At 41.9% G+C, this 17,801-nt stretch overlaps 1 protein-coding gene and 1 long non-coding RNA gene across 12 annotated transcripts in view; one reads left to right on the forward strand and one right to left on the reverse strand.

The window, feature by feature from the left end:
* The window catches only part of LOC308596102, a 33,360-nt gene extending 27,777 nt beyond the window's left edge, over nt 1-5,583 (reverse strand). Inside the window, exons 1-2 of the long non-coding RNA XR_014012317.1 lie at nt 5,057-5,583; nt 4,298-4,360 (exon numbers count right to left, since the gene is read on the reverse strand). This is a non-coding gene — a long non-coding RNA (uncharacterized lncRNA). The remainder of the gene's footprint in view (nt 1-4,297; nt 4,361-5,056) is intronic.
* Nucleotides 1-17,801, forward strand: part of HECTD1 (HECT domain E3 ubiquitin protein ligase 1) — a 64,409-nt gene that overhangs the window by 2,528 nt on the left and 44,080 nt on the right. For all 11 annotated transcript variants that reach the window (XM_081207395.1, XM_081207391.1, XM_081207393.1 and 8 more), the window contains exons 2-3: nt 12,132-12,398; nt 17,240-17,474. In XM_081207395.1, the coding sequence (XP_081063521.1) occupies nt 12,259-12,398; nt 17,240-17,474 (375 nt within the window). In that variant the 5' untranslated portion in view covers nt 12,132-12,258. The remainder of the gene's footprint in view (nt 1-12,131; nt 12,399-17,239; nt 17,475-17,801) is intronic.

Below are 17,801 nucleotides of genomic sequence, written 5' to 3' on the forward strand. Positions count from 1 at the left end.
CTGTGTGAGGTGGAAGAACTGCCATTGTCTTCAGGTTCTCTGCATACTTCCATTTTCCTGGTGACTACAGGAAGGATCTGCCACATAGTCACCACTATTTAAATAAACTATAATCCTACGTTAATTATATTATTAACTTCTTTTGTGACTAATAGCCTCACTAAAAATGTCATGCAACTCTACAAAAAGAGCCACTGTGATGACCCAGTGTGCCTGAATGTGGCCTTTTTTCACAGAAAATCACAGAGAGTAATTATATACAGAATGTTCTGAGTAGATGGTTCCTACTTAATGATGGATCTCAGAACCATAGATTACAGGTTTTAAAAATAATGAGCTAAATCCTAACACTAGAATGACAGTTCAATTTATCTCCTAGAACATGATCAGCAGATTTAATTTAACAGAAACTATATTTCATATAATGCATGTTCAGAACTGCAGCTTTGAAGGTCGTAACACAATGTTTACTGATTAGTTAGGGTTTTTTTCATAATGCATGTCGTGATCAAAGGCCTTCCTAAGGCAGTTCACAATAAACACCAAGAAAAAAATTTAAAGGGTGCTCTATTTTATGCAAATTTAATCAAACACAATTAAGAATGTTAACTAACCTCCAACCTGTTTACCCCCATTCCTAAACACATTAACCCCAGTTGAGGGGATCCAATGTACCCAACCATATATGAACAAGGTTTGCCCATTCTCTTTAATGCTAAGGGAAATTCTCTGAAATATTAAAAATGATGGTGTGTATACATTCACCAATAGTGAAAACAAACAACAATTTATGTATATAGTCCTTGTTAAAATATGTCTCACATGGTGGGTCTATCTGCAGAAAGCTGTTTGTCTCAAGGCTGTGGTTGCCTCATGTGTAGGAATGAATGAAACAGCCTATTTCTGTCCTGTGTCAGTTTCTCCTACATGCAAAAATGAGTCCAGGACACTCTGTTCATGTGCAAACTTTTAAATAAAAGAGTGAACACTGAACAGTTCTACTAAAAAACAAACAAATTAAAAACCAGGTACTTATGAGCTAGTCCTTGGACTGGCTTCTTTGCACTGTACTGCAACTGTACTCTCCAGAGGCACATATTTCCCCCATACAATATCCTAGGAAGGGACTACACATTATGGCATATGGTTGCTTCCTGGGAGTATCTTAAAATACTAAAGAAAAAACAAAACCCACACACATAGGCATGTCGTAATGTCAAAGCTGTAATGTCTTTACAACCGAATGGCTCAGGCTATTGACATGATAACCCCTGAGCCTACCTAGTGGCAGTGAAGGAAGCAAAGAAGGCTTACTTTAGTGCCTCGATTGAATCATTATGTAGTCCGGCAGAGCTTTTCTGGGTTGTACGAGGCCTTTTACAGGCTGGCCCAAAGGAGGTGATAGAACCAATGGTACCTCACTGTGACTTGTTTGCAAAGCATTTTGAGGATAAAATTGCCTGCCTCTACCAATACCTGTTGTTATAGCAGATGAATATCATGGGGTGTCCAGAGCAGAGTCTAGTCATGTTGGGTTGGATGAGTTTCAGTTGGTAAGGCTCAAGGATGTGGACAAGGTCCTCAGATCAGTCAGGGTGACCACTTGCATTCTAGACCCTTGCCCCTCTTGGCTGATAAAAATCAGCAGGGAGGGAACAGGTGGCTGGGCCAGGGAGGTGATCAATGCCTCTTTACGAGGGGGTGGTCCCTGCCTGTTTGAAGGAGACAGTGGTAAAACCACTCCTTAAGAAACCTTCCCTGGATTCGGAAAACCTAACCAACTACTGGCCAATTGCTAATCTCCCTTTCCTAAGCAAAGTTTTGGAGCAAGTGGTTGCAGACCAGTTCTAGGTACTTTGGGAAGAAACTGATTTTCTGGATCAATTTCAATTGGGGATAAGGCCCAGAAACTGCTTTGGTCACCCTGTATGATGACCTCGGTAGAGAGAGAGAGACAAGGGAAATGTGTCCCTGTTAATTCTTCTCGACCTCTCAGCAGCTTTCAATACCTTTGACCATGGTATCCTTCTCGAGCAACTGTCTGAACTATGGGTGGGTGGCACCGCTTTGCGGTGTTTCCAGTCCTACTTGGATGGCCGTTCCCCAAGGGTGTTACTTGGGGAATGCAATGGTGTTCCTTGTGGGGAATGGAACCCCACATTGAAGGTTCCACAGGGCTCAATCCTATACCCCACGTTGTTTAACATCTACATGAAACTGCTAGGAGGTTTGGAGTACGTTGTCAGCAGTATGCTGATGGCCCTCAGCTCTATTTCTCCTTTACATCTGCAGGCGATGCAGTGAAAGTGCTGGACCAGTGTCTTGCCTTGGTAATGGACTGGAGGAGAGCCAACAAACTGAAACTCAATCCAGATCAGACTGAGGCACTGTTAGTGGGTGGTTCCCTAGACCAGATAGGTGGGAGATTGCCTGCTCTTGATGGTGTTACACTTCCTCTGAAGGAGCAGATTCATAGATTCGGGATACTCCTGGATCCTTTGCTGTTGCTCGAGGCTCAGGTGACCTCAGTGGCCAGGAGTGCCTTCCATCAAGCTTTGACTGGTGGCCCAGCTACGCCTCTATCTGGACAGGGATAGCCTACTGTTGTCTGTTCTCTGGTAACCTCAAGGTTAGATTACTGCAAAAAACATTCCTTTTTAACCAGGCCTTTGGTTGTTTTGATTGGCATCCTATGCCCTTTTAAAATATGAGGGTTATTTTGGTGGTGGGGGGTTATTGGGTTGCTGTTTTTATTTTGATTATATATTTTGTGGTTTTATATTTTGATTTTCTTCTGTGAACCGCCCTGAGACCTCTGGTTATAGGGCGGTATATAAATTCAAATAATAATAATAATAATAATAATAATAATAATAATAATAATAATAATAATAAAAAATACAAAGAAATGAGGTGGTCAGAGAACTGCCTTCTACATATTTTTTATTTTTATTTTGTTTTGCCTTCTACATAGTGTAGTTGCATTGTCCCCATGGCTCTGCTGGTGTGTAAATGACATAGACTAATGCTGAGATTTACATTCCAATTTGCCCATGAGTCCACGAGGCTGAAATGGTTAGGTCCTCGCCTCTGAAATCCTTACCAATGAGTTAACCCTGCCCTGTGGAACTGCAGTCACTGGCAGAGGAAGAGGAGTGGGGGGGAGCGCACCGTCCCTGGCAGCGCGATCCCAGTAGAGTGCCATCCTGGCTGCCCCCACTGGGCGCCCCGCCCCTGCAGGCAGCATGCCCCACCCCCATGATGCACACCAGCCCCGCCCCCTGCCTGCTCTTCGCCCCCCCCCCCAGTGCCGGAGCATGAAGCTCTGCCACTGACTGCAGTCATACACATATGGATTCTCTGCTTCCATCAACCTTTATGCTAAAGAGAGAAGGACCATAACTACCACATGTACTCACTGGAGAATTGTTCATTTTAACTAAAATTTTTGAACTGCTTGGGAGCTCCCCTGGAACTGCTTGAGAAATATACATACCTTGTAAATTAACGGTTTGGCCATATGTTTACTACATTACTTCATAAAGAGTGCCATTTCCATTTCCCATTTTTGGAGTGATGCAGCAAGCTCCAAAGGCCTTTTTTAAAAAAATACCTAATTAGGACAGCTTCTTCCTCCCTTTTGTTTGTGCCTTTGGCATACATTGGTACCTCGGGCCAGAAATAATACCTTGAGCCTTACCAACTGAAACTCATCCAACACAACTTTGCTTCAGGATGAAACAGAAATTGCACGATGGCGGCGCGGCAGCAACGGGAGGCCCCATTTGCTAAAGTGGTACCTCAGGTTAAGAACAGTTTCAGGTTAAGAATGGACCTCCAGAATGAATTAAGTTCTTAACCCGAGGTACCACTGTACATTGGTTGGGAAGGGCTGATGCAAAAGAGGGCAGGACTCCTGCACCTTTAATTGTTGTACTGAAGAGATAATTGTATGACAAGCTACACCTGCTAAAATTCCCCTCTTACATTCAAGGTGCAAGAGCCCTGTCCTTGTTTGTTTGTGTTTTTTTTTTAGTTAATATTTACATATACTTTGTATATAACTGAACTTACACTCAATTACTTAATATTATGTAGAATCACGTGAGCTAGTCAGAAATGTAGGTGTCCCTGAGAAATACTTCATTTGTGGTCCGAAACACTGGAGGTGTCACCCACCTCAACCCCCCCAGTGTAGCATCAGACAGATAAGGCTTAGACTGGAGACACATAGACTCAAATGGCTGCTCAACCATTAATTAAATTAAATAACATAAAATAAATTAATTAAACTCACTTGGCCGCTCATTGTCCCTTGGTATAAATTGTTTTGTAGGATTGTGGTGGGGAGAGTTGAATCCTGAGCACATTGGGAGAAGGAATATAGGAAATATTATTAAATGCTGGGCGGTAAAATTAGCACTCCTTATATTGCCCTTCTAATGTGATGTCTTTGCTGCCCACATGCTCACATAGATTGGCTCTTCAAGTGGAGAAAACACTACAGGACCACCTTGACTAAGGATAATTGTTGGACTCCCAACTTCCAGCATCTTTGGATGGGGCTGATAGGAGTTTAGAGCCCAACAGCATCTGGAGGGTCACCCTATCTCTGACTTAGGCTGTGTACACCCCCCAATACATTTAAATCACTTTTCCTTTTCCTACAAATAACCCTGGAGATTGTCGTTCACCCTCCTAGAGTGACAATTCCCAGCACCCTTAACAGTTCCCACAAGTCTTTGGTGGTGGGCGATGTGCTTTAAATAGACAGTGTCTGTGCAGTGTATGCAGTTGGAGAACAACCTGCTGACCCAACTCGCCAGGTGCACTCACTGCTCCAGATGGACGGAGTATAAATAATAATATTTTAATTTTTTTTTTTTTGGTAAAAAAACATAATGAAGGCAACCGCATTTCCCTTCTGAAGGCCCCCTCCCCGGCCCTTGTAGGTGGACCTGCAGTTCTTATAATCCCTGCCCATTCCCCAGGCTTGTTGGGCCTGAGGGGAGCCACCCCGTTGTCCGAGCTACAGCTAGGAGGACCCTCCGCTCACCCAAGAAACTTGGTTGTCGTTAATAGAATCGCCCCCTCACATCCCGCTTTAAAGCCACAGGAGCCAGTGGGCGGCGGATCCCGCAAGGTAATGGCGACTCGTGGGAAGAAGAAAGGTTTTGATTTCTGTTCCTCTCGTCCAGTCCCTCGTTCGCCTGCTGCTGCGACTCAAGTTCGCTCCTCTTTGGACAGGAGAAACTGGGCCGAGGGGGGGGGGGAGACATGTGTAGTATATGATATGAGGGGAGGTCGCTTCTTCCTCGTTTTTAACGAGGGAGCGAGGAGAATAAAAGTTCGCCATTGCGCCCTGAGGAACGCGATAGGGCGCTTCCTGTTGTTGTTGCTGCTGCTGCTGCTGCTTCCAATTCAACCCATCCCGACGCTTCCCCAACGTTGCGGAGAGGCGAGGAAGCTGAGGGAAAACCAGTCCGAGAAGTAACCAGCGGCGGGTAAGAAAACAGCGTTGGAAACGCCGGCGCGAGCTTGGCCTCCGCAGCGCCCCCTCTGCCGGCCCTCGGTATCTCCCGGATTCTGCCCGAGCGTGACTCCGAGGCTGACGGGCTCCTCCCCCTCCCCCTCCCCTTCCTCCTCCTCCCCCTCTCGTGTCTGTGGCGCTCGCTTCCCCGTCACCCTCCCCCTCCCGCTCTTGTGCCGGGAGGATCAAGATGGACGGGGTGCGTCGCTGCCTGGCGATGGACTGAGGGAGGTGAGCGAAGGACGCCGGGAAGCTGAGGCGGCCACAGCGGCGTCTGAGGAGAAAGTCTGCGGCGCCGTGGAGAGCGAGCGAGTCACTCACTCGGGCAGCGGGGAGGAGGAAACAAGAGCGCGGCGGGGCCTCGCGGCGGCCTTTCCTAAGCCGCCTGACCGGGTCACCCTGCGAGGCCTGCGGCTGCCAGACAACGCGAGCGCCGCGGCCCGGCCCGGGTAAGAAGAGGAGGCGGGGAGAGCTTGGGGCTCCGAGGCAGGCGGTTCCGGGACGGCTCCGCCGCTAGCGGGTCGGGCTGGGCTTCGGGGTCCGTGTGGGGAAGGCGGCTGGAGCGGGGAGGCTGGAGAGAGGCCACGCCGAGTCCAGGCGCGGCGGGGCTTGGTAGGCCTGGGGAAACGGAGGGTTTGGGGGCGGGAGGGTAGCGAGCGGGGTCGCCTGTCCGGGCTGCCGCGAAGAGATCTGGTTGGGGCCTGTGGGCCTAGTGGGAGGCGAGGCGAGCAGGTGCTTCTTCCTCGGGGCTCGCCTGAGCCCTGGGCTGCGGGCCCTGTGGAGGGGAAGTGATCGGCTTCCTCTCGGTGCCTGAGCTTGTGGCCTTACGTTGTTTTGGGTTCTCCTTTGTGACTAGGGGCTGTAATGCTAACCGTGTCTACTCGGGAGGGAATGCTATTGAGCTCAGCGGGGCTTACTCTCGGAGAATTGCGGGTGGGGTTGGATTGCAAGCCGGATCTGTAAAAGTCAGTGTAACATCCCTGGCTGTATTGTCTGGCGTTGGCGTTATTCAGTCTCGTCGTAGAAGGTCGGCAAATAATTATATCACGAACGTGTGAAGGTACCTCATGGTCAGGCTGTCGGTCTGTGTAGCCCAGTAGTTATCTACTCTGACCGGCAGCGGTTCTCCAAAGTCTTGGGTAACTTCCAGCCCTGTTACCTAAGATCCTTTTAGCTGGATATACTGTGGACTGAACCCTTCTGTGTGGAAAGCATGTGCTTTGCAACAAAAGTTTGGCCCCTTCCCCCACATTTATTACTTTGTGGGAGAGTGTGCCTGACTGTGTGTTTGACTTTTATTTATTTAAGCTAAGTGTGCCTTTCCCTGTGCATGTAGGCAGCCTTTGAAGGATTTACCTTTGTGATATATGTATTTAATACAGGACAAAGTTTCTTGTTGTTGTTGTTACCTGGGGTTTTTCAGCCTGCAGGAATCATTCTATTGTTTTTAGTTTGGTCTCTCATGCAGACCAAGTTGAAAGTAAGTTTGACTAATTTCTATGTAACTTTGTTTATAACTGGGTAGTATTTTACATCATAAGGCTGGTTTTTTTCTGGAATGCTCCCCCCCATGTTGTTAAAAGGTAACATTATTAATTGCTAACACGTCACAAGCAAACACACAGGCAGACTTTGCCCAACAATATATTTTTTAAAGGCACAATTCTGGAGAGAGTCTTCCTCTCCCTAATACTTCAGTACTGAAGAAACTTTGTACAGTTAACTTTTTCCATGTTTGTAATATAATTCATTTATTGAAGGATAAAAGCAAATGTGTGAAAGGGCATATTTACTTCAAACTGCTTTTGTGTGTGGTGGTTATATTGACCTAGGAACAGCCTCAGGTTTACAAAAATAGGTAATTACTTGTATGTTAGAGTAAGAAGCTTTAATATGCCAATAAAGATAGCATTTAGCTTCTGAAGTACAAGGGAATTATGAGAATTTTTCATCTGTTTTCAGCTTATCATTAGTTTTTATACTGGTTTTCTATAACAAATTATACCCAAAGTGGCTTAATACATCAGAAAGAGTGATGTGTATCAGAATTTTTAAAAAACCTAGTAATACAACGTATCAGCAGTACATTAAGATAGTAATCCATATCAGTAGCCTATCAAATCACTGAGACCAATTAATTTTTTAAAAAGAAACTTTAAAATAATTTTTTTAAAGCAACATTGACATAAAGTTTAACATCAGTCTCTAAAAACTATAAAAAATTGAATGACAGCAAGAACAGAACTTTAGGAACATATAAATAAGTAAGCAATGCCCAGAAGCAGTGGGAATGGCATACATAGCTTAGTGCATATATAGAAAGATATAATTTGATGTAAATCAAGTCAATAAGGTATAGCATTCAAAATACATTCCCTGATTTCTCCATTGCATTGGAAGGCCATGCCAAAAAGTTTCAAAATAGTTAACAGTAAACCAGGTTACCAGAGCATGCACTTTTGTGGCCAAGCTATCCCTTTCCAGGAGCAGTTGTAGCTGGTGAGGCAGCCAAAGGTGACCAAAAGCACTCTGGGCCACCATTGCCATTTGGACCTTTGGTGACAAGATGGACCTGGGACTACTCCCAGACTACAAACTTGCTCCTTCAAGGGAGTGCAGTCCTATCTAGAGCAGGCTGTCTGCCTCATTCCCCAACATGAGAACCAACAACCCAAAGGACCTTCATCTTTCCAGGATTCAGTCACAATTTATTGACTGTAATCTAGTTCATTACAGTGGTCCAGCGCCTGCACACCCTCAGCTGATTTAGATGACAGAAGTAATAGAAGTGGTTGTCATGCCATCACCATCCCAAAGGTACCCAACTCCAGATCTCTTAATGACTTCTCTAAATGGCTTCATATAGATATAAATTGATTTCAGCAAGGCATTCGACAAGGTGCCCCATGATATTCTTGTAAAGAAGCTGGTAAAATGTGGTCTTGACTATGCTACCACTCAGTGGATTTGTAACTGGCTGACTGACCGAACCCAAAGGGTGCTCATCAATGGTTCCTCTTCATCCTGGAGAAGAGTGACTAGTGGGGTGCCACAGGGTTCTGTCTTGGGCCCGGTCTTATTCAACATCTTTATCAACGACTTGGATGATGGACTCAAGGGCATCCTGATCAAATTTGCAGATGACACCAAACTGGGAGGGGTGGCTAACACCCCAGAGGACAGGATCACACTTCAAAACGACCTTGACAGATTAGAGAACTGGGCCAAAACAAACAAGATGAACTTTAACAGGGAGAAATGTAAAGTATTGCACTTGGGCAAAAAAAATGAGAGGCACAAATACAAGATGGGTGACACCTGGCTTGAGAGCAGTACATGTGAAAAGGATCTAGGAGTCTTGGTTGACCACAAACTTGACATGAGCCAACAGTGTGACGTGGCAGCTAAAAAAGCCAATGCAATTCTGGGCTGCATCAATAGGAGTATAGCATCTAGATCAAGGGAAGTAATAATGCCACTGTATTCTGCTCTGGTCAGACCTCACCTGGAGTACTGTGTCCAGTTCTGGGCACCACAGTTCAAGAAGGACACTGACAAACTGGAACGCGTCCAGAGGAGGGCAACCAAAATGGTCAAAGGCCTGGAAACGATGCCTTATGAGGAATGGCTAAGGGAGCTGGGCATGTTTAGCCTGGAGAAGAGGAGGTTAAGGGGTGATATGATAGCTATGTTCAAATATATAAAAGGATGTCATAAAGAGGAGGGAGAAAGGTTGTTTTCTGCTGCTCCAGAGAAGCGGACACGGAGCAATGGATCCAAACTACAAGAAAGAAGATTCCACCTAAACATTAGGAAGAACTTCCTGGCAGTAAGAGCTGTTCGACAGTGGAATTTGCTGCCAAGGAGTGTGGTGGAGTCTCCTACTTTGGAGGTCTTTAAGCAGAGGCTTGACAACCATATGTCAGGAGTGCTCTGATGGTGTTTCCTGCTTGGCAGGGGGTTGGACTCGATGGCCCTTGTGGTCTATTCCAACTCTATGATTCTATGATTCTAAATAACTTGGGGGACAAGATGGATCCCTGTGGTATCCCACAGCACAGCTGCTATGGGGAAGAGCAAAAGACTCAATGCAGCCCTTTGAAATTTATCCTGCAGGTAGAAGCAGAGCTACCATAACACCATGCCTGTAGAGTTGGTCCAGCATAACCCCCTACCCTGCAGCATTGGTCCAGCAAGATACCATAGTCAGTGGTATCAAAAACTGATTAAAAGTCCAAGAGAACCAACAGGGTCATAATATTCCTGTCTCTGTCATAAAGCTGCTCATTCATCAGGTTAACCAAGCCTGTTTTGGTTTCAAAGCCTGACCTGAAGCCAGACTGAAATTGGTCTAAATAATTTGATTCTTCTAAGAACACCTAAAGGTGGCCACTTCAGCACCTTGCCCAAGAAAGGGGGCATTAGCAACAAGGCATCCAGTCCCAAAGTAATGGGATATTATGTGGTGGAGATACCACCATTTTCTAATCACTGCTCCTTTCTGCCTGCCAGTGAATAACGTGGGAGGAGTGGCTATTACTTTTACCTACTGAGGTTGGGTTTTTAAAAATTTCCCACCCATGGACTGCTATAGGGGTGGTGGTGGAAATAACACTAGTTCCTGGGCTGGCATAGTTTTGCCACCATTCTTAGAGTATTTCATGAGAGTGAGATTTCATAGGATTCTGTGGGTCAGGGTTTTGACTGACATACCCACAGAATGTCTCCCTTTGTCCTTCACTGTGGATGATTGTTTCTGCCTGTGGAATAGCAGTGGCAGTAGACATCATTTCTCTGCTCACTGAGAAGGTCTGGAGGATCTGGACAGCTTTCTTGGGAGTTTAGGGTATGTTCTGTTAGAAAGATGCAGCTCTGAGCTCAGTGAAACTTTTAAGTAAATATGAATTGGCTTGGGCTGAAGCTGTGGGTAGTGCAGTCCAAAAAAGTGCTCCTAGTGTAGCCTGTAATTGCCACATTTGTTGGTATCTCATCACTGATATACATACCCCTTCTGTTACAAATAGGCAGTCTGTTAGTGGGATGTTTGTGTCAAGGTGAATGAAAACAGCAACAATCGGAATTCTTTAAACCAAAATTTATTACGGTAATAGTCAGTGTTGGTTATATTCAGAGTAGACTCATTGTATCTTATGGACAAGTACATTGATTGCATTGAGTCTACTCTAAGTAATATTGGATATCACACTAACTATTTCCTTAAATATTTAAGGAATATTTGGTCATAATTAGCAATATTATGGCAGCAGAAAAAGTTCCTTCTTACTCTTTAGGATTCATTTTAATCATTATGTGGTCACAACTTGAATCTTGGAGGGGATCATTATGTCAGTACCTTATAGCCTAAGAGGAAGATAAAAAATGCTTCAGTAGATGTTCCAGTTGTAAAAAAACAACAACTTGATTATTATTTAGGAAGAGGATGTTAGTTCTTGAACTGCTAGTGTTCCGTTTTCCCTTTACAACCATAGTCATTTCTTACAAGGTATAATTACAACATCAACAAATGAATGCATAGTATTAGATACAAGCACTGATGCAGTACTGGAACATTGTGATTGTGACATTTTGCTGGTGTTGCCCTTTTTGGAACTACTGGGCTTGATGCTGCCACCTTCGCATAATCAACCTATGTGTTGTATGCAAAACTCTAACATGATGAATGAAAAGATATAAAGAAGATTAAAAGTTTTGATATGCAGAAAAGCATATCAAATTACTGGGAACCACTATTAATTTTTTATGCATCAGGCTTCCTCTAACTAAAATCCTTAGGTTTCAATACTATTTCTGTATCCTTGGGTGATCAGGCACTTGGCACTTTTACAGCCCTGGATAAATTATTTTAATAACATGAGTAATGTTTAATATCTGAGTACTGTTCCAATTACAGTGGTACCTCGGGTTAAGTACTTAATTCGTTCTGGAGGTCTGTACTTAACCTGAAACTGTTCTTAACCTGAAGCATTACTTTAGCTAATGGGGCCTCCTGCTGCTGCTGCGCCGCCAGAGCACAATTTCTGTTCTCATCCTGAAGCAAAGTTCTTAACCTGAAGCACTGTTTCTGTGTTAGTGGAGTCTGTAACCTGAAGTGTATGTAACCCGAGGTACCACTGTTTACTTCATCTTTGGGCAGCACACACACACTTTTATATAGTGATATTTTTAAACATGTTTCTAGTTGTTATGGCTGCAATGATAACCTTGAAACTGTTTTAGCAGTGCCTTGTGAAATATCCCAACACAAGACCAATTCTGTTGGTAAAGGATGACACTGTGCAGCACTTTTTCAGTGATTAGCACAAAGAAAATAAAGTATACTAAATCATCAGATATAATCTATTGTGCATAGTTTATCCTGACTGCAAGATTTAGGTTACTGTGGTACACATTTATTTCCAAAGTGTGCATATTTTTTTGCAGTAATTATCTGCTTGACAATTCTACACATATACTCAGAAATAAATTCCAATCAGTTCAATCTATGTATAGAATTGCAGGATAAAATGTTGTGATACAGTTGGGAAGCACAATTTAAAATTTGACTGTACACCTCTTGATGGATTGCTTTTTCTTTTTTTAGGCGAAGACTACAGGAACCTGGGATCTTTGCAGAGTGGAAGATTTTTTGCACTCAAGTTATTCTGACCATATTTTAAAAATATTTTTGGGTTACTTTTTAATTTAAGAAAAGGCAGCTCTTTAAAATCATGGCAGATGTGGACCCAGATACATTGCTCGAGTGGCTGCAGATGGGGCAAGGAGATGAAAGAGACATGCAACTAATAGCTCTGGAGCAGTTATGTATGCTGCTTTTGATGTCTGACAATGTGGATCGATGCTTTGAAACGTAAGTAAATTTTTATTTTCATAATTTCATGCAGGCTTACATCTGCTGATCAATTTCATCCACATCAAGCTGAAATACTGCTGTTTGAATCTGTTAACTAGTGTTTCTAGGCAGACTTGAGCAATCCATTGACACCTGTAGTGATCATTAAAAGAAGTAAAAAAAGAGCAGCTGTAGCACTATCTGTTTTAACATCAGGTTTGTACTCTTGTTAAAGGCGTGTTTCTTCTGGAGGCAGCTGGACTAATTTCCTTCTTGGAAGCTTGCTTGCTGCTTTTAGCATGTGTGCAGATCCTTGGGTATAAGAAAAACATCTGCATTACAGCTTTTGCTGTAATCATATGGATCTATTGGGGGGCGGAAGATAATTTTAATTAAGCCTGTTTCCAAAAAAGGTGACAGAAGCAAGATCATTTTTAAAAGATCAGTTTTTCATTTCAAGTTCTTCTAATTCTTTATGTTCTGAAATATTTAAGATTAGTGTTCGGTTCAGTTACTGTTAACTTTAAAACTTAGCAGACGGTTTCAGCTGTACCCTGACTAAATAACAATTATAAAATGTTGCAGCTGTTAGCAGAAATAGATTTTAGTACTAACCTTAGAAATTATGGGTCATAGTGGACAAGTTTGTTTTATAGTGCTTATGCCATATCTTAATGTTTTAAAACATGATTCTCTTCTGAGAAGCTGAACTGAAAGTTAATAATTTTTAAGGTCTCTAAATTGTGTCATTTGCTGTGGATGACTGGAAACTATTATTAAATAAGATACCTTTACTTATTGATACATAAGGAAAGAACTGTGGAGATTTAATAATGTGCTTTTTGTTTTTGAGATTAATAGGATTTTTTCTTTCCTTCAAGAGCTCGTAAGAGTAGTTGTTATTAGAACAATATTGCTTTAAATGTTTTTCTTCTGAGCAGTAAACTGCTTTTTATTATGAACTAGAAAAGTTTCCCAGTTGTAATGAAATACATCTGCCAAGAGTAAGTAAACCCTTTGTTGTGACCAGAGAGCTTAAGAAACCACAAATTTTAGGAGGGAAATGGTAGCATGAATGCCTTGCCTGTTCTTGAGCCCCTATGTCTATTAGTTCTGGAACCATATTTTACCTAAAGTCAAGGAAAATGGAACATCTTTGCTATTTAAAAGTATGTTACTATGACTGAGAGCCATAAACCACAAACTTAAAATTAGCGCTATGGACACTGGAGATGCACTCTGGTCCTTAGTGGACTTAACTAGTTTAAAGACAACCACTTTGGTATATAGGTTAGAAATTTGTTTGTAAAACTGTTGACTTTCAAAAAGCATTTTACAGGTAGTGATGTTCATTTCAGTCCTTCTGTCCTGTTAATATTAGTTGGTAGTGTTAAGTCACCTTTCTGTGACTGTGATTCAGGGAGCCTGATCATTAGTCATCACATTTTTTTCACAATAACACTTCAGAAAGTTTTAAATACTATATATACTTTGATGCATTTGCCACTGAATTTTAAAATGATTGCTTCCGCCCTATGTTTTTAGCTTTTTATTTTAGCTGTAAGTAAGCAGCCTTGGGTCCCTGTCCGGGAAACCATCAGGATATAAATAAATATAAACAATAAAAATATCCAGTGTTAGTCATACTTTGAATAGACTTGGTGGGAGAAATTCATTGTAGCTCTATGGCAATTGTTCCATCAGCATAAGCATTTCAGCTAGTTAGAATGACTCCCTCCCACTGCACTGTTCTGGGGATTCTTTTGACACGCACCAAGCCAATTTGGGGAGGAGGGGGAAAGTCTTTGCACAGACTTCTGTTAGAGGGATTTGTTAGTTGGATATCGCCCTCAGAGTTTTAACCACAGAGTTAGAATTTATAGTTGAAATTGTGCAGAACCATCTTTATTAAATTACCATAGTAAAATGGTTATGGGTAACATTGGTGCATGGTGTTTCCTGTCTATTTGCTACTCTGTTTGTAAATTTCAGAAATCTTTAAATTTCCCTCTCTATTAAAACTAATTGTGACACTGGATTCATTTGTTAGGTAAATAACAACTCAGGATTTTTTTTTAGTTTTTTTTGTCTTTTTCTGTGGGGTAATGTTATTTATCTTGTATATGTTTCATGATGTGTATGTGTATTTTGTCTCTGTTTTAAAGTATATTCCTTGCTAAAGTGAGCAGCCCTGCTCAGGCATTGAATTCTGTGTGTTCCTAGGCTTGTCTGTGCTTCTATTTATATGTATATGTGAACATGCAATTTGCATGTTTACCCACAGAAAAGGAGGGTGGAATCTTTAATCTGGAGACAGTTACACACAATAGGGGTGATTGCACCAGGTTAATGCTATTTTACCAATGTTAATATGCTATTGCTTGCTTGGAGTAATTGGCAAGAACGGGAGGCAGTGGAAGACAGGAGTGCCTGGCGTGCTCTGGTCTATGGGGTCATGAAGAATCGGACACGACTAAACAACTAAACAACAACAACAAATAAATTTAAAAATAAATGTGAATAAGATAGTATTTACTTAGGTTGAATTGTGGACGGTGAGTAAAATGGTTTTGCTGTTTGAGGCAACAAATGCGGTGTTACAGAGTAGCAAGATGGTTGGCTAGTCACTACAAGTTATTACCCAGGTTACCCAGACTCATGTTTCTTGAACAAAACTTTACAGTACTTAAATTCTTCCTATGGCAGCAATGGAAATGGACAGAATGGAGATTTGCCATATGTGGAGAGGGACAGGCTCTAGGGATTCAGTAGGGCTGCAGGTAGAATAAAGATTTAATTTATGGAATTTCTAAACTTTCAGGTTCATCCAGGTTTAGGGCCACTTTGCATGATTTTATGCAATAAGCCACTTAATGCTTACTGCCTCTTCCAGGCAAATTGGTTCCACTGTATCTCCAGGCATCTTCAAAACATTCTGGGTGACGACTTGTGGCAGCTCATGTATGCGCTGTTCCGAATGGTGGGCGGGCACATACAAAACTCCGGAGAAGCCACCCTATAGAGGAAGTACAAAATAGTTCCATGGAAGGTATATTGTGTGAAACAGCCTTTAGAAAGGTAGAATGGTGATGATAGTGAAACATATTGCTGATTAATTTCACATTTTTTCTCAATATTATACCTCTTTTCTTATCACAGTTTTAATTTGAGTGATTATTTTGTATCTATTTGAATTGGAGTATGTGCAAAAAACTTGATTCACTTATCTTGCTGCCATTTTATTACAAAATTTAAAGGCATTTAGCTCCTTAACTTATTTGATCTTTTCCAAGTTCAGAGTTTTTAAAGAAAAAGGTTTTATTGCTTTAGGCAAAGCAATTTTCTGTGAACAATCATTATTGTGGAATGAAAACTCAGAATTGAGTAGACAAATCTGATTATGGAGTGAACATACAGAATAACACAAACATGCACTTCTTGTGTCATAATCGTAATTTATTTAGTGTTCTAGCAGTCCAGGAAGGAATGCAGGATAACTGCCTTATACTGACTCAGACCATTCATCCTTGTAGCTCGCTGTTGTCTACATTGACTAGCAAGTGGTTATCCAGGGTTCTTGCCCAGCCCCACCTGAATGTAAGATCCATCTTGAGAGATCCTACTCCACCTGCCCCTGCCAAATGCATTTGAGTCCCTTTTAGTTCTGGTTATAGAATAGCCTTTCCAGGGAGTCTGGTACAATTTTTGTAGTATTTTAAGCACTGAGTGAAGAGCTTTCCATTCACGTAGGGCTTTTACATATTTTTGTTAGGCTGTGCTTCATTTTAAATTCATTTTAGTATAGTTTTACTCTTTAATGGGTTTATGATTTCCACTATAGTTCAACTTTTCAAAAACTTACTTATTGTAACTCACCTAGAGAACTTTGTTAAGTGGAGGCAGACAATGTCATAATAAATACCAGAAAGTGCTGGGATTGAACATGGACCTTCTGCATTCAAAGCATGTACTCTACTGTTCAGCTATGGCACCCCCCCCCCAATATTTAGTGCATGACAATATCCAACACACACACACACACACGATCTTGGACCTATTATTCAACCTAGGCAAGGAGGAGAACTGACTGTTATCCTCGTTAAGGCAAGCCTTAATGTACTCAAAGATTTATCAAGGTAGTATGTCATATGTATAAGAAGGCATTAATTTAACAGTATCCAGACAAAAGAACTGAAATCTGTCAAAATATGTTTCAGATGTGCAGAGTGGTCTCTATTGTCATTTGCTTGTAGTGGTTTTGTTACCTTGAATTATTGGATTTTGACTTTTAATGGAGGTTTACTACGTAACTGAAATTAAAGCATAGGTCCTCTGTAAGTTCAGAAAAACATACCCAAAAATATTTTCACAGACAGGCTTTTAACTAGTTTAGATTTCCTTTTCCATTCCGGATATAGATGGTGTGCTTATAACCAGAATATATGTCTACTGGATTGGATCCAAAGTTGTTTGTTTGAGTCGAAGGCAGTTATGCACTTGCAGGAAGGTCCCTCCAATTGTTAACTGTTCTGTTTTCATTTTGTAGTCTCCTGTGCCACTAGTATCTTACAGAGGGTCAGCCAACTATTAGGAACATTTTTTTGCAGAGGGAGACTCAGACAGTGGGCAAGTGTTCTGTTCATGAAACTGAAATTAGTATTGAAGCCCATATCTGTGACCCCAGAACAGTTGTTATCATTTTATTTTGTCTAGATGTTAATTCTAAACAGTGGCTCATAGAATCTTTCATAGAATTGTAGAGTTGGAAGGGACCCTGAGACTCCCTGCAATGGCGAAGATCACAGAAATGTATATGGAAATGTGTATGTTAGTGATGAGTAATCTGTCTCTTCTTGCAGATGTCCCCCTCGTACCTTTTTGCCAGCACTGTGCAAAATATTCCTTGATGAAAGTGCTCCTGACAATGTATTGGAGGTAACAGCTCGTGCTATAACTTATTATTTGGATGTATCAGCGGAATGCACTCGACGGATTGTGGGAGTGGATGGTGCTATCAAAGCACTTTGTAATCGTTTAGTAGTTGTTGAGCTTAACAACAGAACCAGCAGAGACTTGGCTGAGCAGTGTGTAAAGGTATGGTGTATTAATTTTCCTTCATCACAGAAAACAAAGCTCCATAATAAGAAAATGTTTTTATAATAGTTGTCTACTTACAAGACCAGGACAGAATTGCTTTAAATTTTGATATCTTAAGCAAAACAATAAAACTTCTGCAAAAATATACCCTTATCCCAAACAGTCTCAAGTAGATGGCTTAGTGGACAAATTGTCTTGAAAAGTGGGAAATCTAATTGCATTTCCACAATTGCTATTAACATTATTTTTAAAAACCTGTGTGAGATCCTGTTTGTGGATCTTCTGCAACGTATCTTGCTTGGCGCATAGATATTTGAACCTTGA

The sequence above is a fragment of the Podarcis bocagei genome (assembly GCF_964188305.1).
Source record: "Podarcis bocagei genome assembly, chromosome: 1".
Classification (NCBI taxonomy): Eukaryota; Metazoa; Chordata; class Lepidosauria; order Squamata; family Lacertidae; genus Podarcis; species Podarcis bocagei.